The 22,881-nt window shown below is 60.5% G+C and overlaps 2 protein-coding genes across 2 annotated transcripts in view; one reads left to right on the plus strand and one right to left on the minus strand.

Annotated features, from left to right (window-relative positions):
* Positions 1–3,400: 3,400 nt before the first annotated feature.
* Positions 3,401–7,981, plus strand: NAT8L (N-acetyltransferase 8-like (GCN5-related, putative)). Its single transcript, XM_012664145.1, has 3 exons — positions 3,401–3,776; positions 4,841–5,005; positions 7,234–7,981. Exons 1-3 carry the CDS (start codon positions 3,401–3,403, stop codon positions 7,599–7,601), a joined length of 909 nt encoding a protein of 302 aa, XP_012519599.1. The 3' UTR covers positions 7,602–7,981.
* Positions 7,982–14,886: 6,905 nt separating this feature from the next.
* The window catches only part of POLN (polymerase (DNA directed) nu), a 176,316-nt gene continuing 168,321 nt past the window's right edge, over positions 14,887–22,881 (minus strand). Inside the window, exons 22-24 of the mRNA XM_012664146.1 lie at positions 18,672–18,739; positions 16,330–16,391; positions 14,887–15,189 (exon numbers count right to left, since the gene is read on the minus strand). Coding sequence (XP_012519600.1) covers positions 15,010–15,189; positions 16,330–16,391; positions 18,672–18,739 — 310 coding nt within the window. The 3' untranslated portion in view covers positions 14,887–15,009. The remainder of the gene's footprint in view (positions 15,190–16,329; positions 16,392–18,671; positions 18,740–22,881) is intronic.

Raw genomic sequence — 22,881 nt, forward strand, 5'->3', positions numbered from 1 at the left:
CTCGGCCTCCCAGAGTGCTAGGATTACAGGCGTGAGCCACCGTGCCCGGCCGGCATCTTATTTTTATGTGGTATAGAAAAACTAAATATATTTAGATCTGTTAATAAAAAATTGAGGAAACATCTAAGAAATTATGAAATGGTTTTCATCTACAAATACTCATATAAGACAGTTCAAAATTACTTCCTAGGTTTTTCACTAGAAATTAAGATTATTAAGAGTTAAAATTGTAATTAATATATGTAATTAAAACTACTATGTATAAGAAAAACAATTCTGCATAAAGTGTATAAGAGCAGTCAGATGTGTTTTTAGTAAAGGTTATAAAGAAGGCACAAGAATGGTTTTTGTTAAAGTAATTTTGTCTGGAGGTTTTTAAAGATTGTTTTAAGTTGAGGGCTAAGAAAAGAAAGATAAAATCGAGTAGACTTGGAATTGGGGAAAGAGAGTGCGGGAAAACTTGTAAGAGGGTGTAACATACTTACGGACATCTCATCTGGTGAGTTCAAAGCTGACTGAGACTGGATCGATCAGCACTTGCACTGCCATTCCGCCCCCGGGCATGCCCCTCAGACTGGTGGAAGGTACAAATGGGATAATAAAAAAATCAATTGGCAAAGCTTACAGAAACTTTCAACCCTTCCTGGCCTCAGGCTCTTCCTCTTGCTAGAGTTCTACCCCATTTGGAAAAATCAGCTTTCTCCTTTGAAATCACACACCTGTAGGAAACAGGCTGGGATCCAGTCCTTAAATGTGACATTGTTCCTTATTGCCAGGGCCTTTCCCTTCTCACTAAAAATTCTAAATTAATTACTGATTCTTTAAACAGTGAGCTCCGGGGAGATAAAGACATTGAAGATCAAGGTCTCCAACCTGGAGGTTTTGTTTATCAGAAAAAGCCATCAAATGAAGGTTCCCAGCTGCATCAGGCAGACTGGGTGGCTGTCTTCACCATGGGGGACCCTCAACACCTTGTTCTTCAAACCCCGACAAGAAGTACACGAAATATTTCTTTGATTACCTTGAGGAATAGGAACACTTTCCAGATCTGGATTTCAAATTTTGTTAATAATTGTCTTTATTTGTGTCATATTTTTGATTCTTAAATTAATTATACCCTGTATGTCTACATATCTAAAGTTAACAACAAAAAACTAATCATGATAGACGCTTAGAAATGATCCAACGTGCCATGGCTCCCTTGTTAAGTGGATGGCCTGACTGAGACCCGCTCGTCCCTTGCTGTTACCAATCAACTTGGCCTTGAGACCTGCTAAGTTCCTCAGCCACAGCATCTTCCCTTTTTCCCTCCACCTGGGACAGAAGGACGAGATTACCTGGAAGTGAGCCTTCCCTGTGGCGTGGGACAAGTTTACAACTAACGTGTTGATCATCAGTGCTTTCAGACGAGAAAGATTTTGGTCAAAGAGAGGAAATAAGAAAAGACGATTAGCTCACAGCAGTCTGAGCTATGTGAGGTATTCAGTCCAGAGGGACATGAGTATGGGACTTCAGCCATGCTCCCCACCCACACCTGGGGGCAGTTGTTTAAAGGCATTTTGTTCTTTCTTTCCTGTAGTTTCCTGACTTGCTGCCTTACTCATTATCTTCATTTACCTGGACTTTGTCATACAAAGAATAATAGATAGCCAATCAGTAGCTTCTGTCATTTTAATGTGAATTCTTGCTAAACAATTTAGGAACTGCCTCTTTTTTTCCTTTAAAGAGCCACTGCTTGGAGCTCTGGTCCCACCACAGCCCTCTAGCCTAGGCATCAGAGGAGACCCTGTCTCAAAAACAACACACAAAAAACCCCACTGCTAGGAGCTGGGTGCAGTGGCTCAGGGCTGTAATCCCAGCTGCTGGGAAGGCTGAGGTGGGAAGGTCACCAGAGCCAAGGAGTTAGAGGCTGAACTGAGCTATGATAGCACCACTGCACTCCAGCCTGGGGGACAGAGTGAGATCCCCCGTCTCTTAAAACCCCACTGCTGCTAATGGGAGCGTATATTTAGGGAAACTTGAGTCTAGGCCCCAGGCTTGCAGTCCTAGAACTTGGCCCAAATAAACTCTTCACTTATATTTTTTTTGCCTCAGTTTTTGCGTTTAGGGCGACAAAGGTGACTGCCAGATCCCTGACATGAAAGGGGGATGTCTTTCCGTGAACCAGTTCGGCGCCCCTCCCCGCTCCACAGAGTCCCTTAGAGCGACGCTGCACGCCCATTCCCACGTCCCACGGGCAAGCCGGGCCGATCCTGGCCTCTGGGTAACCTTAGTTGCCCCGCTGGCCCCACTCCACGGCGTGGCGCGGGCCCGCGCGGGTGTGGAGAATGTGGCTCCGGTTGCCTTTCGGGGTGACTCGGGGAAAGAGGCGGAGCGCTGCGGGGGGCTGGGTTCTCAAAGTGCTGAGGATAGGGTCTGCGACCACCTGTCCTCCACCTGAACTCCTTCGTGCCCGGCCTATACCGTCTGCACGTCCAGCTCGCCGGGACTGGGAAGACGCCCTCCGCGAGCCCGCCGTGCACCTGCACCGAGGCTACGGGGCGCATGCGCGGGCCGCGGAGGGCGGGGGCCGGGCCGGGAGGGTCCGGCGGGCCCCGAGCCCCGCGTCCGCTGCGGAGATCGCGCGTGGGGGTGCTGTGCTGCGCGGGGACGCGCAGAGCTGCGGGCGCGTAGGCAGCAGGCTCCGCTCCGACCGCGTCCCCTTTGCTCCAGCCAGTGCGGTCCCGGCCTCGGGTTCTCGGGAGCGCCGCTTTCAGACAAAGGGGCGGGAGATGGAGATGGAGATGGAGATGGAGATGGAGATGCTTCCGTGACTGCTCCCGGCGGCCAACCCCACGCGGAGCGGCGGCTAAGGGGCGGGGCGGCGGGTGCCCATCGCTCGCTCCCTGTCCCGAGCTCCACAGGACGCCCAGCTCCGACCGCCGCCGCCCGCCCCCGCACGCGCGTCCGTCCCGGGCCACCTCGCAAGGCTCCGCCGCTCCGTCGCGGCCCTGGTCGCCCGCGCCGCCCCCGCCGGCCGCAACCCCGTCAGCCGCCAGCCCCCGGCCGCCGCGCAGCGCCTAGTGTGCCATCGGGCGGGCGCGGAGGCGGCGTCTGCTCCCACCCCCGAGATCACATGGTGACCCTCGGCAGCCAATGCAGTGGACGCTAGGACCCTGCGGGACCCCGGGCGCCGCGACTGCACCGGCGCTGCTGCATTATAAATACTTCTCCAAAATGCGGCGCAGCTCCCTGCGCGCGCCCCGGCCGCCCGCCGCCTCCTCCCCGCGCCCCTGAGCCGCCGCCGCCGCCGCCGCCGCCGCCGCCGCGAGTCCGAGGGCGCCGCGCCCTTGCCCTGGGCCCGGGCCGAGCCCGCCAGCCGCCCGGCCGCGTCCCCGCGCTGCGCCGCCCGGCCGGGTGCATGCATTGTGGGCCTCCCGACATGGTCTGCGAGACGAAGATCGTGGCCGCCGAGGACCATGAGGCGCTGCCGGGGGCCAAGAAGGACGCACTGCTCGTCGCCGCCGGCGCCATGTGGCCCCCGCTGCCCGCCGCGCCCGGGCCGGCCGCCGCGCCCGCTGCGCCCCCGCCCGTCCCCGATGCCCAGCCGCGCGGCGGGGCGGGGGGCACGGGGCCGCCGGGGGGGCGCGGCGTGTGCATCCGCGAGTTCCGCGCGGCCGAGCAGGAGGCGGCGCGCCGCATCTTCTACGACGGCATCATGGAGCGCATCCCCAACACGGCCTTCCGCGGCCTGCGGCAGCACCCGCGCACGCAACTGCTCTACGCCCTGCTGGCGGGTCAGTGCGGGCGGCGGGGGCCGGGGCCGCGGCCCGCGCGCCACGCCGCGCTCCAGCCTGCCGCAGTCCCGCGCAGGCCGGCTCGCGGAGCCGGGGGGTGGGCCCCCTGGGGCGGCCGCACCGGACTCCCCGCCGCTCACCTGTCCGGGCACCCGCGCGGACCTGGCCTGGGAGGAGGCGAGCGGCCCGCACCCACGCGCCCACCCGCCTTTGCGGGGCCCGGGGGTGGGAACGGGAGCGGGCCGGCGCGGAGCAGGGCTGCGGGCGGGACGCTCCGGAGCCCGGGTGGGGGCGGGGCGGGCATCGGCCAAGGCTCGGCGCCTGGCGCGCGGGTGACTATATATAATCCGCGGGGCGGGGGAGGCTGCGGCGGCGGCTCCGAGTGCTAATTTATGAGGGGAGACAGCCAGCCCCGCGGGGCGCCGCGGGAGGGGCGCTCTGGGGCAGAGCGGGGGTGGGGGGACGGGGGCCATCTCCGAGGGGTCTGTCGGAGCCTTTCCCCTGAAGCTCCACCAGTGGAGGGCTGTTCTCCCATTTTGCAGATGAGGAGCTTGAGGCTGGGGGAGGGTGCGATTCTGCCAAGGTCACCGCAGCCTAGATGCGGCTGGAAGCTGTCGGTCGGCCAGGCCCTGTCCTCAAGGCGCCGCCGCGCAGAGGCTGGTCCAGGGAGACTCTGGCTGTGACCCCGGGAAGACGGTGGTCCTGGGGTCCTGATGAATGTGGGGACCCCTGGCCGCTTCCCAGCGGTGGGGTGGCCTGCAGGGCCCCTTCCCAGCTGGGGACTGCAGGGTCCAGGCTGTGCTGCACCTACCGGCCACTCAGGGCAGCCTGCCCAGAGGCTGCCGCCGTGCTCAGGACGTTTAGAAGTCCTGTGATTGTTTTGGGTGATAAAGGTAGTGTATATTTAGGGTAGAAAGTTTGAAAATAGGGAAAAGTAGGGGGAGCACCTGAAATGCCCCACTGCTCCTCCACCCCAGAGAACAGTGGTACTCTGTTGGGCCAGCCCCTCCTGTGCGTCCGCCGTCCCTCTCGCTCACCCACGCCGCTTCTCCCTGTCCCCGCAGCACTCTGCTTCGCCTTGACCCGCTCACTGCTGCTGACCTGCCTGGTGCCGGTCGGGCTGCTGGGCCTGCGCTACTACTACAGCCGCAAGGTGATCCTGGCCTACCTGGACTGCGCGCTGCACACGGACATGGCCGACATCGAGCAGTACTATATGAAGCCACCTGGTGAGTCCTCCCAGCCCCCTACTCATCAGGCAGAGCTCCTCGTCCCCATCCCCACTACAACCTCAGGGCAGGGCCCAGGGGGTCCCCATGACCAGAGTCATCCAGGTGACTAAGGCCTCCAGCGAAGGGTGGGGTGTCAGTGGCCTGGTACCTGCTGATGTGGGGATGAGGGCCTCTTTGCTCTTGTTGGTTCTGGCAGGATCCTGGGCTGGCCGCAGTGCCAGAACCTTGGGTAGAGGGGGCCTGTGTGGCTGGGGCAATGACTATGGGTGGGGCTAGGGGACCTGGGCTTAGGGCCACTTAGTGAGCCGGAGGGTCTTGCCCCGGCCCTTGTGGCCTTCCGTAGAGGGAGGGCTGGGGGCTATTCCCAGCCCTTGGGTGGAAGGTTGGAGGACAGGGCCAGGAAGTTTCCTCAGAGGAGAGAGGAATCCCAGTTCTCTGGGGCAGGAGGTTCTCCCAGTGCTGGGGGAGGGGGTTCTGTGGCGGAGGAGAGAGACCCAGTGGGCCTTGAGGGCTTGGTTAGGGTCTAGCAGGGCCTGGTGAGTGTCAGGGGAGGGCAGCACTCTGGCCCCGCCATCTGCCAAGCCCCTGCCCCTGCCCAGCCGGCCTTGGCGCCCGACATTCTCCTTGACCCTTCTTCAAACCCAAACATCTGGACAGTCTCCGTGGGGCCCTCGCCTTGCCTGGCTCTGCCTAGGAGGGGAAGGGGGTGCCCGTGCAGAGCCCAGGCCACAGCAGCGAAGAGGGCTCAGTCCTGGGTGGGGGGCCCGGCTTGAGGTGGCTGCCTGTGACCTGCCCCCCAGGGCTGCAGCCTCCCTGGTGTGAGGGGCTGTGGGACGTCTAATGGGTCTGCAGGAGCCGCACAAGGACAGAGGGCCTGCTGGATTCGTGGGTGCTGCTCGTGCAAATGGGGAGACCAAGGCTTGGGAGAAGGAGTTGTACCCCCAGCCACATGGTGCTGGCAGGTTGTCACTCCCTGTACTGTCCTGGCCTCTGGTGGGTGGGGAGAAGCCAGAACTCCTGGACGGTGGGTAGGCCAGCTGGCAGGAGGGGACCTGGGGGCTAGAAACACTGTAAGGGGGGGTATGGGAAAGCCTTGGGGGCTTTGCAATGGGGATGAGGGAGAGAGGGAGCCCTCCTGGAAACCCTGGAGCTGCTCAAAGCATGGAAGGGACAAGCCCAGGTCCCTGGCACTGGCAGCCATGCCCCCAGCTCACCCTGACTGCTCTGCCTCTCCTGGGGGAGAGTGGGCAGTCAGGGCCCTCAGCACCCCCTCAGCCACGTACCCAGGCCCAGGGTCCAGCACTGGAGGAGACAGAGGTCCCTTTACCGAGCCAGTGGGCTGGTGGAGCCCCTGGGGTGATGGGGGGTGCTTGCTGGGCAGGGAGCAGGTACAGAGCCTTGCGGGGGGACTTTGGCATCTCAAGGGGACCAGGCTCCTGGGCAGGTGTTCCCTTGGCCTGCAGAGAAGTCTCTGGGGTCACCTTATCTTGGGCTAGCAGAGGTGGCCTGGGCCCTGCAGGCTTCCGCCTCCCCGACCCACCCCTGCAGCTCCTCACCTGATGCCCCCTCCCGCTGGCCTGAGGCTGGCCTTGGGCCGTGCTATGGGTGGGGATGGCAGGCTTGATCACGAGGCCAAGGTCAGTGGGCCTGGTCCCCACTTGGATTTATGAAATGTTCTCCTAGGCCCCCTCCCAGCTCTTGCTGCAGGGGTTCTTCTGGATGCTGCCTCACAGCCCCTGCCTCTTCCACCCCTCCAATGTGGGTACCAGGGGACCAGCGTGGTAGCCCCTGGGGGCTGGAAGCCAGAGCAGGTTGGCTTAACCTATGCCTGTCCTGTGGCCATTTTGGGGATGTTTGGTCCAAGTTTAGCTGGGCAGGAGCAGGGGCCTGCCTGGCTGAGGCCTGCCCAGCTCTCGGTTCTAGGGGAGGGACTCCGGCCAACCCAGCCTCAAGGGCTGAGTGGGTGCTGGCTGCCAGTCGGACCTAGGCTCTGGGTGCTAGCTGGGCTTCCTCTGCTCAGGGCCCTGGAGGAGGCAGCTGTACCTGCTCGTCCTGCATTGTGGCCGTCCCCCCGACACCCTAGGTCCAGCAGAGCTGGGAGGTGGGCCATTCTGATGTGCGGCTGGAGGGGGCAGCCCTGAGGGGCCCTGCCTGCCCACTGACCCTGTCAAGAGGGTCTCTTGGCCTTCGTTGCTGAGCATCCCTGACTGCCTTGTCCCCTGCAGGCTCCTGCTTCTGGGTGGCTGTGCTGGACGGCAACGTGGTGGGCATTGTGGCTGCGAGAGCCCACGAGGAGGACAACACCGTGGAGTTGCTGCGCATGTCTGTGGACTCACGCTTCCGCGGCAAGGGCATCGCCAAGGCACTGGGCCGGAAGGTGCTGGAGTTCGCCGTGGTGCACAACTACTCTGCAGTGGTACTGGGCACGACGGCCGTCAAGGTGGCCGCCCACAAGCTCTATGAGTCGCTGGGCTTCAGACACATGGGCGCGAGTGACCACTACGTGCTTCCTGGCATGACCCTCTCGCTGGCCGAGCGCCTCTTCTTCCAGGTCCGCTACCATCGCTACCGCCTGCAGCTGCGCGAGGAGTGACTGCCGCTGCTTGCCCGTCCACCACCCCAGCTGCCCCGTCCACCTGTGCCCGCCTGCCCGCCGCCCAGTGCGGCTCTGCTTTCAGACCCTCACCTTGGCGTTTGTGTTGGGTTTTCCTTTTTCATCACGCGGTTCCCAGCTGGTCCTTGGGGTGCAGGGCTGTGGCTCTTCCACGACACTTTGGTAGGGGCGAGTTGTCTGCAGCCACGGTTCTTCGCCCTGCCCAGCTTGCCAGGTGGCTTGCCACACCTTGAAGAGTCGCACCTTGGACTTCTGCAGCTGTCCACAAGGCTGCCCAGCCCGCTGCCACTGGGGAAGGCCCAGCCTTGCCCACCAAGCACAGAACCTCTGCGACGAAGCCCCAGGCTATGGCTCAGCTGTGGGTCCCTGGAAGGGAGGCCTGCTGGGCCAGCCGGCCGCTGCCCCACGGAGCAGCAGGCCCTGCTTTGCTCTGTGCATGCTGAGGAAGTGGCCTGGCCGCAGCATGCCGCATGCCCACCGCCTCCCGCTGCTGCCCTGCCCAGACTGGACCCTGAGGCCTTGGCTGGTGAGAGCCCCTGTTCCAGCCCAAACTGGCCGCAGGAGGGCACACCCCACCACCCACCCCCAGCTGCTCTATGGAGGGGCCTCGACCGCCTTGTGCCACCCCAGCTTCATCCGCTCCCGCTGTGCTTTGACGAGAATCACCCTCCTTTCCTCCTAGTCCCTGCCCCTCCCCCGCCCGGGCTTGGCTGACTGGCAACATCACCCAGGGGGTGGTTCCCGTAGCAACCATTGCACAGCCATGGTGGGGGCCCATGGGGGGGCACCTTGCCCCCGTTGCCTGCTGGATCACAGTGGCCTCTCCCAGATGTCCCTGGGGACCTCCTGCACCCGGCTGGTGGGGTCTGCTCTGTGAATCTCACTAACCCAGGCTGCTGCTGACAGCGCCGAGCCCACAGCTTCTCCCCATTTTCTGATAAGTTATTTAGACAGAATAGCACTCTGCATGACTTTAATTCTTGGGACAAAACGGTAGTTTGTACCCTGAGACACACACATCTGTGTGGTGCTGGAATGTGCACTGTTTCTGGCCCAGTGTGACGGGGGGTGGGTGGCCAGGTGGGTAGAGGGTTTCACAGTTTGAAATCTGGAGGGAGACCCTGAGTTAGCATGAACTCCCACCAAGGAGCAGTCCTGATGAGTGAGGAGGTTCTGGATCGCAGGTGGAGGGGCAGGCGCAAGTGGAGTCCCGCAGCCACGGGGGCAGGGCTGGGCTCCTTGGGTCCCGGTTTGGGGGTGGTCTTGGCTCCAGCTGGCTGTGCTCCTGGCCTGGCCTCTCCTTCCCGGGGTCGGATGTGGGGGCTGGTCTGGGGGTGGGGTGGCCTGGGAAGTGGAGGGGAAGCAGGGGTGGCACGGCCGCACGTCCAGCCTGGACCTGGCTGGCCTTCATGGCTGGAGGGGCATGAGCACCCACCCAGGCCCCTTTGTGTGGGGCTAAGGGACAGGGAGGCGCGGGCAGGGCAGCCACAGAACTGGGTCCCAGGTAACAAGGCCACGTGCAGGGCCACAGAAGGGACCTTCATAAAAAGGTGCTTCAGAAATTAATGAATTAACGGAACAAGCCCAGCTTCCGAGGGGCCTTTTGTCCCGTTAGCAATTGAGGTATTTGCAGAACACTGTACAGACCCCGCTGTCCCCTGTACATTCCCCTGGTGGTGCCCGGTCCCTGGTCTGGGTGGGAGTTTTGTAGACTGTACAGAAATTGGCACCCTATTTTCTTGCAGCTCTCAGATTTTGTTAATCTGGATTATACAGACAGACGTAAAGTGTTTTAGCAAAATGGAAAACAAGTTGTGCCTTTTTCCTCTTTCTGTTTGGTTTGGGTTCGGCTTGGGCTGGTCTTAGTTGGCTTGGGGTGTATTGGGGCTGCTGGTGGTCTTGGGGCAGGAAGGGCAGATTGGGGCTGAGAGGTGTGTCTCGTGGGGTGAGTAGCTGGGGACAGCGCTGACTTTTTTTGATTCTGTGCCTTCTGAGCCTGCAGTTCCTGGGTGGTGGCTGGCAGAGCCTGTGGAGCTGGGGACTGCCAGTGTCTCCTGGACATTGACCTAGGGTGGGCTCACAGCAGATCCCCCTCCCAAGGGCTCAGAGGGTCATGAGGTGGTGGTGTGGTGCTCCTGTTCTGGCAGCCTCTGTCTGCCTGCAAGGGGTCCCTGGCTGCATGGCGGAGTGGGTAGTGGGACGCATGCTGGACTCTTGACCATTTTTTTTGTTGCTGCCAGGGCTTGGCAGAGATGCCAAGAAGGGTGTGGTGGGGTGGGCACGCACGGACGGAACCCTGCTGCCCAGCCAGTGAGGCGCACAGAGGCACCCATGTACCTGCCAGGCTGGCCTCGAGCTGCCTAGAGCCCTTACCAGGCCAGTGTGCGGCTCATGGGTCCTGGAGGGCCACCAGGGTCAGATCTCCCACCCACCCCCACAGCTGGAGGCTGGGCATGCTGCTGGGTGGGCCTAACCCTGGCCCACTTCATCCCTCCAGCCTGGGAGCTAACTGCTCCACAAATGTGCACTGACATGAATTTTATACGTTTGTAGAAATTCCGATGTTACTTTTTCTACCTCTGTGAAGCGCCCTGCGGGGCCCCGCTGTCCCGCGCCTGGTACAGCTTCCCTGAGTGTGCTGGCCTCAGCCCCTCCCACTCCCAGCTGGCCCTCGCCCCGCCCCCTGGGTGCCCAGGACCTATACCCTCCGCCAGCCTGGGCCTAGGCACTGCTCAGGGGTCTGGGGCTCCCAGGATTTCTGTTGGTGGTTTGGAAGCCTCTGTTTTTGGAGCGGGGTGGGCAGAAGGTGTGAGGTAGAGTATTCCAGAATGTCGGCATTAGATGAGCCTGCAGCACAGACCTGACAAGTGGCTCCTGGCTGCTGAGGCCTCCAGTGCCTCTGGACCGCCCAGTGCTACGCAGGCCCGTCAGTGGCCTCGTGTGCCACTGCCTAGCCATGGCTCTCTGCAGATGGCTGACCCCTGAGGGTGGGGGCCAGGGTGGGCTCCTGAGTGGGGGTCATGCCCCACAGGCTTGGCAGCATCTCCCCACTCCTTTCTCCACCCCACACCCAGCCTTGCTTCCCACTGGTGTCCCTCTTGGGGCTGGGCAGTGGTTGAGATGCTACCCCTGGGTAGATGGGTGAGGGACAGGTCAGCCTGGCCCAAGAGGGTGGCCCTGGAAGATGCTTAGGCTGGGAGATCATGGACAGCAGGCCTGCGGCCGGGAGGTCCTAGGGCAGCCGCCATCCTGCTGGGAGCCCCCTGAGGGAAGCTTCTTGGGCTGTCTGGCAGTTGCTGGGGGAGCTCTCTAGGCTTGTGAAAGGCCTGGCTCTAGCCTCTGCAAGGCATGTGGCCACTGGCAGGCCCGCCCCTACCTGCCTTGGGAGTGGCCCCAAGCCCAGGCCCTCACTGGAGCCCGATTCCAGGGCTGTGCCTGTGGACAGAGGCCAGGGAACTCAGGTTTCTGGGCTCTGTGGGTGCATGGGGCTTCATGGGGGCCGAAGGAGGCTCCCCACGGGGCACGGGGCTCTTCAGGCACACTGGGGCCACCTTCCTGTCAGTGCCCAAGGGACACCTGATAGTTGCCCAAGTCAGGGGGGCCACTGCCTCTCCCCTGTCAGGGCCTGTTGCGTTTGTTGCCTGTGGACTCACTTGTGTCTGTTTGGAAGCTGCTTCTGTCAGCCAGTGTTGGCCACAGGCCCATGTTGCTAGGCTGGTGGCTCTTTGGCTGACTCTTCTGGGGTCTGAGTTCTGGGCGGGGTGTGGGGCAGACCCCAAATGTGTTTGCTCCTTGGTGCCACTACCGGGGTGCTTCCAGCGGCATGTGGTGTCTACGCAGGGCGGCGGCACAGCGGCCCAGAGCCTAGGGAAGGAGCCCTGCTGTACCACTGTTGGATACGTTATTTTTTAAACAGCAATAATTAGCCATTTTAAAGAAGGAGTATACCTGTGTGTGTGTGTACACGTTTATGTGTATGTGTGAGCATTTGTGTACATATGTATGAGCATGTATTTGAGCATGTGTGTGAGCATGTACCTATGTATGAATGTGTGTTCTTACGTGTATGTGTGTATGCATATGCATGTGTGTGTGAATGTGTGTTTATGTGTGAGCATGCATGTATGCGTGGGCGTGCATGAGTATGGTAGCAGCCAGGGAGCTTGGCAGGCAGGGTCTGGCTTGGGAGGTGCTGGGCTCCTCCTGCCCCTCAGCGGAGCAGGGGCCTCGGTGGGTGCTGGCCCGGCCCCTGCCTGCCCCGATCGCCGGCTCCCTCTGGCCCCAGGGCAGGTCCACGGTGAGCTCGTGGGAGGGTTTCGCCTGTTGGGGTTTGTTCCCGAAACTGTACTGTGAGCCCATGATAGGGGCGGGGGTTGTCCTGAGACTCCAGGATGTGCCAAAACAGCCCCCAGGGCTGGGGCTACCAGCTGAGTTCCAGGAGACTGCAGGGCCAGAGTGGGTGTGCCCTCCTCCTGCACAGCCCCGATGCTGCTGTTTTTCAATAAAACCAGAGTTGAAGGACCTGGCTCCAGTGCTTTCTTGAGGCACCTCATGTCCTGGGTGGCAAGGCTGGCTTTCTGGGGACATGAGCCTCCCCACAGTAGTTTTCCCTTGGGCTCCCCTGCTCCCTCCCCCGATCAGCTCCCCTCCTACCTCGTCCTTCCCTACCCTTTAGCCCCACCAATCTGGGCTGCTCTCCTGCCTGTGACCCTGGAGGAGCAGGGGGGAGGGGTGGGGAGGGCCCACCTCCCTGGGCAGGCACCCAGCCCAAGCCTCCCAGGTGCCATCTAGGGAGGCGTGCCCGGGCTCCTCTCTGGCCTGGTGCCATAGCCTGTCCCCCTGAGTGTGGTGCCTTGAGGAGGCATTCATGTACAAGCTTGCACCCCCCTGAGTGGCACCCCAGGGGCTCTGCCCTCCTCCCCACCAGCTTCTGGCTGTGGCCTGGGCATCCAAACTCTTGGCACAGCTGAGTCAAGACCGCTGGGCCCCTCGAGCCCCACCCCTGTCCTTGCTCCCCTGGCGGAGACCCCAGCCCGGCCAGGCCCCACTGCTCTGTCCTGGCCCTGGGGCCTGGGTACTCTCAAGGCTGAGACTCTGGGTTTGCAGGTGCTGGGGTCTGGGTGCTATCAGGGTGTTGTCCCTCTCCTGTGTCTGCATCCCCTGCTGGGCTTCCTTGTCCTCCCGGTTCTCAGTTCCAGTGGTTATGCCTGTTCCTGTGCCGGCAGCCCCTGGCAGGTGGTGCCACCGCAGGCCTAGGCATCTGCCTGCCCAGCACCTTGGAGAAGAGCTCAGCTCCAGGGGGTGGTGTGAGGTTTGGGATCCAGGTGCGTGGGCATCAGGGCTGACGAGGGTTGTTGGGGGAAGCCCAGTGTCCAGAGGGAGGGAGGATGACTAGGGTATGGGGTCTAGGCCGAGGGATGCCGGGTGGTGAGGAGGGTGCTGGTGGGCTACAGCACACATTGGGGTGGGGGGTGGGGTCTCAGGGACAGTGAGGTGCAGGGAGGACACACCGCTGCCCTGTCAGACTCCAGTGCAGGGTATCAGCCTGGTGACACAGGCAACCTTGGAGCCTGGCATCCACCAGGTACAGACCCTGCAGCCCAGGCCTCTGGACAGCTTTCCTCCTCAGGGTTTCCTCTTGGCTTCCCCTTCCGGGCACCCTCCCCAGACCCTCCTGGCCCAGGAGCCCAACCTTCACACATTTCTTCCCAAAGAGCAAGGCCAGGTCAGGGTCTGCCTCTCTCAGCCAGCGCAGGGGGCTGGGCAGTCTCTGCTCAGGCTCAGGTAACAAATGGCAAAACCCATCCCTGGGAATGTCTCAGCAGAAACTGCAGCCAGTGGATGCAGAAGCCTGGTTTATTCTGAAACCTAAAGCTGCCTTCGCCCCTGCCCCACCTGCTGGACAGCACCTCACTGTGCTAGTTCTGCATGAGCTGCTCTGCGGAAGCCCAGGAGTGAGGGCACCTTGGAGTGACAGACAGAGCAGGGGTGGCTGACCGACCCAGCTTGGGCCACACACCCACATGCATACTTGTACACTTGTACTCTCGCGTGCACACACGTGGATGCACACGCACAGGGCAGGGGAGCAGCAGCACAGCTGGCACAGAGGGGCGCAGCGGCAGTTCTGCACCAGCTGTCTGGAGTGCTGTGATGTTCCACCCACTGTGGTCAGGCCACCCAGAATCCTGCACATGCTGTGAAACCAGTGAAGAGATGAAGCCATGAGAACACAGGCCGTTTGGCCCAGTGTGGGCATCACCCTCCTGGGGAGGAGGCAGGCCAGCTGCTTCCCCAGCCCTGGGACAGGTGCCTGGGGCTCCCCAGGGCTGGGGGTCGGGAGGGGCAAGGCCAGTGTGGCATGGCACCGATCCAGGGCTGTGGGCTACACCTGGCTGTCCCACTGAGGCCTCACCTGCGCTGGACACACGGCAGGTGTCTGACAAACGGTTGCTGAATGAACGGAGGATGAAGGAAAGGGCCTCCAGAGCCCCCAGACCATCGGTGAGACACTGGGGCACAGTCCACTGTGACCACCCAAGTCTGCCAGAAGAGCTGATGCGTGTGCAGTGGGGCCACAAAGGGAGCAGAGCACATGAAACAGTCACCACCTAAACAGAAAGGCGTGGCACACAGACGGGGAGTCCCACTGCTCAGACCCAAGGTCCAATAGGCTCCCTGACAGGTGCCACGGGGCCCCTCCCCTACACACGGAGAGTCTGTGCCAGTTGTTTGGGGGGCTCCCTTGGGGGCACCAGCCTGACTCAGTCTCTGGTCACCAGGCTGTAGGAGGCTCCCCGGAGAGACCGGGGAGACCTCGTGGCCTGGGAGTGTGCGACTCCAAAGACCCCCGACAGCCCAGCTGGTCCTTGGCTGTGAGTCTCCTGCTTGAGGCTGTGTTCTCTTGCTTCCTTCAGGGCTGCACCGGGCCAGCCTGGGAGAAAGGTGCACACTCTGGGTGTGGCTTCTAGAAGCTAAGGGGGACAGCAATGAGGACACCCCAGGGCCTCCAGGCTGCTGGCAGCTCCTTGGGCATCTGTCAGGGGTGAGCAGCTGTGGAGTCTCAAGGGAACCCAGTCCCCTGGGTTCCCGGGAGAAGGAGCGGGGAGTGCACCCTCAGCTGGGCTGGGTCTGGGTCACTCCCGATTTGGGGCACTCAGCCCTGCCTCTGGCCCAGTGACTGGGGGCTGCGGACATGGTGTTTCTCACCCACTGGAAGAATTCACTCAGACAAGGACAAGGATGGCTTCGCACAGGCGTTTACTCTAGGGATGACTGGGCCACCCCAGCCCCCAAAGGGTTAATGTACAAAACTGCTGGTGACCTTGGGGAAGGCCACACAATGGGCTGGTAGAAACCAGCTCTCCTTTCCCACGGTTGCCTGGGGTTACAGACAAAATGAAGGAGAAAAATGCGCTGGCGGTGGGGGGTAGGTGCTGACGGAGGTAGCCAGGCTGTTGCTGGGAGGCTCAGTGCCACTTGGACCCCGGTGAGGGCCCAGGGCCTCCTGCAGTGGCACCAGGTGTCCCCATGAGCGGCCAGCAGTCAGGCTCACCTTTAAGGGCACCTGTGGGTGACAGCCAGAGGTGAGCCCCTGGCCTGGGCCAGCTGTCACCTGCCACTTCCCAGGCCCACATGCACAGAGGCACACCCCCAAAGACCCGTGATTAGACAGCCTCAGGCACACATGCACACACACGTGCACACTCATGCACACCCGCCCAGCGGTAGACAGGCTCACACCACAGCCACCTCCCAGTCACGAGGCCTCGACCTCAGCTGAGATCTCCCGACCTACCAGGCCTCTGTGCCGGTAAGTAGGCCAGGCAAGGTGCCCTTGAGTGGGTGAGGTGTGTCCTGGGGCGACCTGTGTTATCACCTTGGGGCCCCTGCCTTTGGGGCCACTGGTGGCTCCTTGAGGTGCCAGCTGGGCAAGAGAGCCCTCCTGGGGACTTTGATCCTGAGTGGGCTCTTGCCCAGGGCTCGGGACTAAACCTTAACAGCTTCTTCTTGACAGGAAGGGCGGGACCAGGCCCCAGCTGCAGCCCCTGTCCCCACAGCCCCCTGCATCCTGTCCTGAAGGGCTCCTGCTGGTGGTAGGGGATAGGGGTGTCCAGGGGCCACCCAGCTCCCACATGTCTCCCTGCTGCAGGCCAGGCTTGTCTGGACTCTGCCCCAGAAGGCAGGAGTCCCCTCCCTGGTGGGGTGCAAGGGCTGCTGCTTGAGCCCACCAAGTCACCAGTGGACCCTGGGGACTCTGGCCTGCTGGTTTCCCCCCCTTCTTCCTCCTTCCCGGGGAGCCTGCACCCAGTGGCCCAAAAGTCTTTCCTGGTGAGGACCCAAACCAGAACTGCCTTGAGAGACTAGCCAGGTACAGGGGCTGGGCAGGGTTGGATATACCCTGGGGGTGCCCCTGGGGCAGTGGGGGCCCCAGTGCCCACATCCCCAGTAAGAGTGAGCCTCAGAGAAGGTGGGTTTGGCCAAAGGCTGGGTGGCCATGGCTGGAGGAGGATCCCTGGCTGGTGGGGGCAGCTTAGGGTACCCATTGGGGCCTCTCCCCAAACAGACAGCCAAGCCACCTGGGGAGCAGCGACCACTCGGCAGGGCTGGGCCGCACCTTCTGTCCCTGCGCTCCTGCCCTTCCACTAGCTGCACCCACCTTGGGCAGGCTCTGGGGAGGCCTGGGTGGGCTAAGTGTCCCCCTCACCTGCAGCTGCAGCTCCAGTGCCCGCACCTGCTGCAAGGACTCCATGGTTTCCCGGACAAGAGCTAGAACACAGAGAGAGTGCGAAGGCCCCGCTGGTCTCCTGGCCTTGGGGACCTTCCAGTTAGAGTCCTGCCTGGCCCCCCACTCCCTAGGTGTTTCACGTGTCCACACTGTCACCTGGACCAGTTGTGGGGGCTTCTGTGCCCACAAGCAGCCCCTGGAGTGCCCCCTGCCCCCGAGGCTGGTTCCAGTTCTCCCTGGCCATGTCCATGGCCCAGTACATCGCTTGCAGAGGCTTCGGCCCCCCTGCAGTCCCTCTGCCTGGTCTGGCCCGCCACACTGCACTGGACCTCACCCCTCGGCCTCAACTCACCCCAGCTGGGGCTAGCCAGGTAGGGTGTGGCGGTTGCCAAGCCAGCTCTGTCTAGAGGCTCTGGGGCTGGGCAGAGGGAGCGGGACAGGGCAGCCCCCACCGGCCAGAGCAGCCTGGGCACACAGGAGGACCTGGGATCCTCCACTTTTGGGTGAAGGTTGATGTAATGTCAAGCCCGTGAGGGTAGCTTTGTGTTGCTGGTGGGTTGGCCCCATCTTGGGGGCCTGGGTCACTTGGGGCGGTGGAGCTCAGAGCCCTGTGAAAGGGACAGCCTGGGCTGGGGAGGGTTGGGATCTGCTAGCTCAGTGTTTCTCAGAGTTCCTTTGTGCCCTTTTGATAAACACGAATATTTCATTCTGCCTTTCTGTGTTATTTAACACCTCAGCACAAAGATTGTGATAGAAATACGCAAGCAATGGCCAGGTGCCGCTTTGTTTTCCAGCCCCCGGGTCCCTGTGGAGCCAGGGACCTCTCTGTGGAACTGGTCCCTGGTCCCTGGGGTGCCTAGGCAAGGCCAGCAGCTGCCCAAGGGCCAGGGACCCTGAGCTCTGAGGGCCTCAGTTTCCTCCTCTGTGCAGTGCAGGGTGGCCGGTGGGCTGGGAGCTGGTCACCGTGGCTGCAGTGGCGGGCAGATGGCCCTGTGCACATGTGGGGAGCCCTGCAGGGGGGCTGGGGCCACCCTGGGAGCTGCAGGGCTGTCCGGGAGCTTCCTATGGGGAGCATGGTCCGTGCTAGGTCTTTGGCCCCCCTCACACTGGCTGGGCCACACCGGTGTGCAGGGAACTGGGACCCCCAGAGAGGGGCAGTGAGTGATGGAGCTGGGCCTGTGCTCAGCCAGGGCGCTCCCTGCGGTTCCCTCACCCAGGGCAGGCGGGACTGCTGAAGCCAGTGTCCAAGAAGAGAAGCCCTAGCTGCTCACTGCCTGGCAGGCTGTCCTGACCAGACAGCCCTTCAGAGCTGGCACAGGCCCTGCTGACACCTGGCTCACCTGGCCCCACAGTCCCTGGCCCCAGTGTTGTTTGTAGAGCCAGGCTTGGGGTGCCGCCTGCCTTTTTAACCTACTGCTGAGTATATACTTGTCAAATGGCCACACAAGATGGGTTTGTTTTCTAGCTATTTCCAAAGGGGCTGCTGGGCAGTTTTCAAGCAGCAGAGCTCTAGGAAGGAGCTGGGCTGAGTGGACGCTAAGGATCAGAGCTCCACACCCCACCTTACAGGGACAGACCCTGAGGGGGGTGGGGCCAGGAGGGCACAGTGCTGTAAAGGGGGGGCTTGCACACGCCCCAAGCTGGCCCACTTACAGATCCGGCCGGGAGCCAAGGGCGCGGGGCCATGTGGGCACCTGCTCTCGCCCCCTCGCCAATGAGGCCAGAATCACAGCCTCCAGGGGGCCAGAGACTAGGTGTTGGGGGTCCTGGCCCTCCCTAAGGAGAAAGTGGTCACTGGCTTCAAAGAAACCCTTTGGCTGACAGCTGTGGTGACACTCCCTGGGCACATCCGTGGGCACAGTGGCTCAGCAGAGAGGGCTGGTTTGGGGGACAGGGTGGGACCTGGCCTGGAGCCTGCACTGAGCCTAGGGTCACAGTGACCACCCCCGGCAAAAACATCCCTGCTGGCTCTGCAGCCTGGCCCCAGTCTGCCTGGGTGGCCATGGCCCAGTCCCTGTCTCTCCAGAACCTGCAGGCTTTGAGGCTGAGCTGGCCTGGCTGTCGACACCACCCTCTGGAGCTCCACACATGCTCTGGAGCACCTGGTGCTTTTTGAGGGGCGCTGGCCTGGGGTGGAGCCCACCTGAGCATTCCAAATGTCCCCACAGCCAGGCTCCCCTCAGCCTGCCAGAGTCCAGGTGTCAGGCAGCAAGAGCCAAGGGAAGGGCCATGAAGAGGCAGACAGAGGAGATGCTTCCCTGGGGTGTCCCCACCAGATGTTGAATCTCCTCTTACCTACTCACGAAAGAACCCGGGCTCACCTGCAAACATGGGGACCTGCGAGTCTTCCACTTCAAACAGCAGTTCATCATGAATCTGGGCAACCAACCTGAAGGGAGGAGGGAGTAAAGTCACCCTGGGAGGCCAGGCCTCGGGATGGGGGGACTCGGGGTCACGTGCAGACATGGGGGCCCATCCGCCAAGGTTCCTGGAAGGTGGTTCTGGCACTGGGTGTCCGAGAGGATGTAGCTTTGTGGGCTGTGGGGAAGATCCAGCCTGTGGGCATTGCTGCCCACGGTCACCCACTGTCACCAAGCCAGCTCCCAGGGACGCTGCGAGAAAGGTGGGAGGAGAGGGAAAAGGCCCAGGCCAGAAATGACTCTGGAGAGTGGGTGGCAGGCAGCAGGATCAGTGAGAGGGGCTGGGTGGCCTCTTGTCCGCCCCACCCCAGGGAGCACTTCATGATCTGAAAAGTCTGGTGGGTGGAAGAAGAGAGCCCCTTGAATTGTTATAGGGAATGGGGCTTTGATGTGGACTTGGAGGAGGCATGGGTCCACTGTGGGGCAGGGAGATAATTCTGGAACATGGGGACCCTGGGGAAGCTGGGAGTACCCATCCCATACTGAATACCAGCTTAGAGAAAGGTGATTGGAGGGGCAATGCTCTTTTTAAATTTTATTTAAAGAAATAAATACTGAATAAAATTTGGAAAAGACATCAAAATTTGAAAGTGTAAAACAAAATATCCTCAGTCCTCCCTCCATGACCACAGTGGGCATTTGGAATGACGTGGTTGTGACTGGACACGCACTTTTTCCTGGAAACAGGTCTTCACATGGAGGCTGCCCAGACAGCTGGGGCACGTGGCTGCAGACCCCAGCCCCCAAGACCTGCCCTCCCCTCTCAGTGGCCCTGGGTCCTAGGGCTGAACCCTGTGGACGCCATCATGGATCCCTGAGCCCCAGTGAGTTCCTGCACTGGATGCCAGGTCTCCAGGGCTGCTTTGTCCTGGGGAGCACTCCCTGATGGTCTCAGGAACAGCCCCACCCTTCTCCAGCGGTCCTTCATGGATTCCCCCAGGGCCCCTCCTGGGGCATCAGTAGGGAGAGAAAGTGGGAACTGACTGTGGGGGGAGATTCAGGTGACAGGCACTGCCAGGGACAAGGGTCTCTTGGGCAGGGCTTAAAGATTCAAGTGCAGGTGCACATGTGTGCACAGAGGAGGGACAGAGCCACGGGGACATGAGCGGCCACATGGCATATGCTATGGGCTGGATGTGACCAGCACGCTGCAACTTCGCATGCTCTTTGGAAGGTAGGATCGAATTGGCTCATACTTGAGCAGATGATGCCAGAGCATTTCCATGGACGTGAGGCCACTGCCAAGGGCTGCGGACCCCATACCTGGTGCCAGCCCCTCCTGCAAGGAGGATGAAGGTGGCTCACCCACACACTCAGGGAGGAAGCCTGCTGTATAAACTCACAGGGTGGTCAGGAGGGCCTGCAGCCTGCAGAAGGATGGGGGCTGTGGAGGGTTCCCATGTACTTGTCCTCTGTGTGCCCTTGGCTCTGTCTCCTACACTGGGTCTTTGAGGGCAGGGGTCATGTCAGATCCTTGTTGCCCCTGCTGGTTGCACAGGGGAGGTGTGGCAGGCCTCACTGGGCAGTGGTGTTGGGCATGTGATGGTGAACCCTGGCTGGGATGTGGGAGCAGCTCTTCCAACCCCGGTGCAGAGACAGACATGGCTCATGTTAGCGCTTTCAGCATAAGAGTGGACTCTGCAGCAGAGATTTAAGGTGGCCTGCTCCAATCCGCTCTTCCTCTCTTTCTTCCTGTCGGCCCCTTTGCTGTTGGGTGGGGTGGAGATGGGACTGTGCCCCAGCTACAGACAACACTTCCCAGGCTCTCCCTCAGGGGGCGTGGCCCAGGAGGCATATACCCCTCCACTCTAGGAGGGCTCTGTAAAGGGCTGAAGTGGCCAGGGGCAGGGCTCTTATTTTTCCCCCTCTTCTACTCTGAAGGAAAAGGTGCTCTTTTGACCATCATTACTTTCTCATTTTGCCTGAAAGGTGTTATGAAGGCTGGAGCAGCTACCTCTGTCACGCCACTGAGAGGCAAGGGGCCAGGGAACCAGAGGGACTTTGGTCCTGCTGCTCCGAACCTCTGAAACAAAGTCAGCAACCACTGTGCTCTGGGCTTCCCATGATGGGAGAAAATCCACCTTCTGGAGTCCAAGCTGCTATAGGTGGGCCTGTGCCACTAGTGGCCAAGTGCACATCCTGATGGGTGGGCATCCACAGGACCTCATGCGGGGCCCAGACTATGGAGTATTGGTGCTCATACCCTCTGCTGCAGGCTTTGTGTGCAGCCTATGGCCATGGCCATGGGCACTGCCCTTCCAAAGTCAGATCAGGCAAGAGCTGGTGGAGACCAGGCTGGTAGCATCAGCATGTGCTTTTTTTTTTTTTTTTTGAGACAGAGTCTCACTCTTTCACCCAGGCTAGAGTGCAGTGGTATCACCATAGCTCACAGCAACCTCAAATTCCTGGGCTCAAGCGATCCTCCTGCCTCAGCCTCCCTGGGTGAGGATTACAGATGTGAGCCACTGTGCCTGGCCAGCACACACTTTCTTAAACTAACTTCAAGGCCTCTGGCAGAGTCTTTGGCTCCCGAGAGGACTTACTTTTCAAATGGTGGAAACCTCGGAAAATGCATTTGTAGCTTTTTCCAGATTTAGCAGAAATAGTTTTCACACTTCTTGAAATTCCATCGTGAACTTGTGAGCTGCTGGTGTGGCAGTAACCTAAGAATAGGTGTGACTGTTAGTCACCTACATGTCACTCTCACAGCCACTGAGACATGACCATGTCTCAAATTGGAAAGTGGGGCATAGGAAACAAGGAGAAACAGTCATTTTAGTGTGGGGGCAGAGGATCCAGGGCCTTGGACCCTGTTGTCTTCCAGACTGGAGCTCATTGCTTGTATAACTTCCCATCCCTGCTCCTGAGGGGGGTTGGCCCACAAAGCCACTGTGCGCTACATCTAGACGGCCTGACTGAGATCCTTGCTCCCATGGGGGAACATTCCAGATCAGCTCATCTCCCTGTCTAGGGCATGCCGTCCAAGGGCTCCCCTAGCTCTGCTGTCCCCTTTGTGCATTTGTCCTGAGAGTGCACATGTGGTGGCCCCACCCCAAATCCCCACCAAAAGGCCTGGGAAGGGAGTGCTGCGGCTCCCAGTGGAACTGGTGCTGGCCAGGCTGTGCATGAACTTGGACAAGTTGCACTGGGCTCCGTGCCTCAGTTTCCCCTTCTCTACATGCAAGTGTGGCAGTTGAAGGTCTCTGAAGCTTCCTTCCAGCTCTGACATGTTCTGAAACCCAGAAAGGCCTTTCCATAAAGGGCCCCCATGAGAAGAAACAGGAGGGGATCTGAGCTTCCCGGCACACAGGCCTACAAATGCCGACCACTGGCCTGCTCTGGGCCTGACCTCTCTGGTTTTCTCAGGATCTGGACCGAGAGGCATGAATGGACACCATGTCCCTGTCCTGGGGGACTGTGGGTGGTGAACGGGGACTGTCCTGTAGCCCTGCTCCCCTCGGGCCCTTGGGTGGCTCGATGAGGCCCTAGGGCAGTGGGTGCCTCAGTGACTGCGTCTCACTCACACTCCTTCCTTCAGGCAAAGATGTGGCCCACATGCGGCCTGCCCTGCCCCTTCCACTGTCCAAAACCTTCCAAGTTACTCCTGGAAGAACAAGTTATAGTCACAAAACACAGCGTGTGAAGTGCCATGTGAGTCTGCTTTGCTTTCTGAGACGTCGCAGTGCATTTTGCCAGGAGAAGAGTTTCCTAAGGATGCAGAGGGCTGATGATAAAAAGACGGCCAGCGGTCATTAGATCCCTGAGCAAGACTGTGTGTGCTCAGCTTCCAGCAGGACTCAGTCACCAGCAAGGAGAGACCCAAGTCTTCAGGGACCAACTTCCTTCATAGATTCCACAAAACCTGTCTGCAGGACTGGAGGTCATTTAAAAAATAATAATTCCACAAAAACTGAAAATGAATTGACTTTTCTAGACTTGGAGAATCTTGGATGCAGAACAACTGTTTGGCTTTCAATTCCTGCCTAGCGGAAACTAGCACAGGCTGCTCATCTTCTGTGAGAAACTATAATTCGCCTGCAGGACGTGTGGATTTTAGGAAATAATCAGAAAACCATGAGAAAACCCAGGGGCCACTAGAAGCTGCCTGGCA

The sequence above is a fragment of the Propithecus coquereli genome, unplaced genomic scaffold (assembly GCF_000956105.1).
Source record: "Propithecus coquereli isolate 6110/MARCELLA unplaced genomic scaffold, Pcoq_1.0 Scaffold862, whole genome shotgun sequence".
Lineage (NCBI taxonomy): Eukaryota > Metazoa > Chordata > Mammalia > Primates > Indriidae > Propithecus > Propithecus coquereli.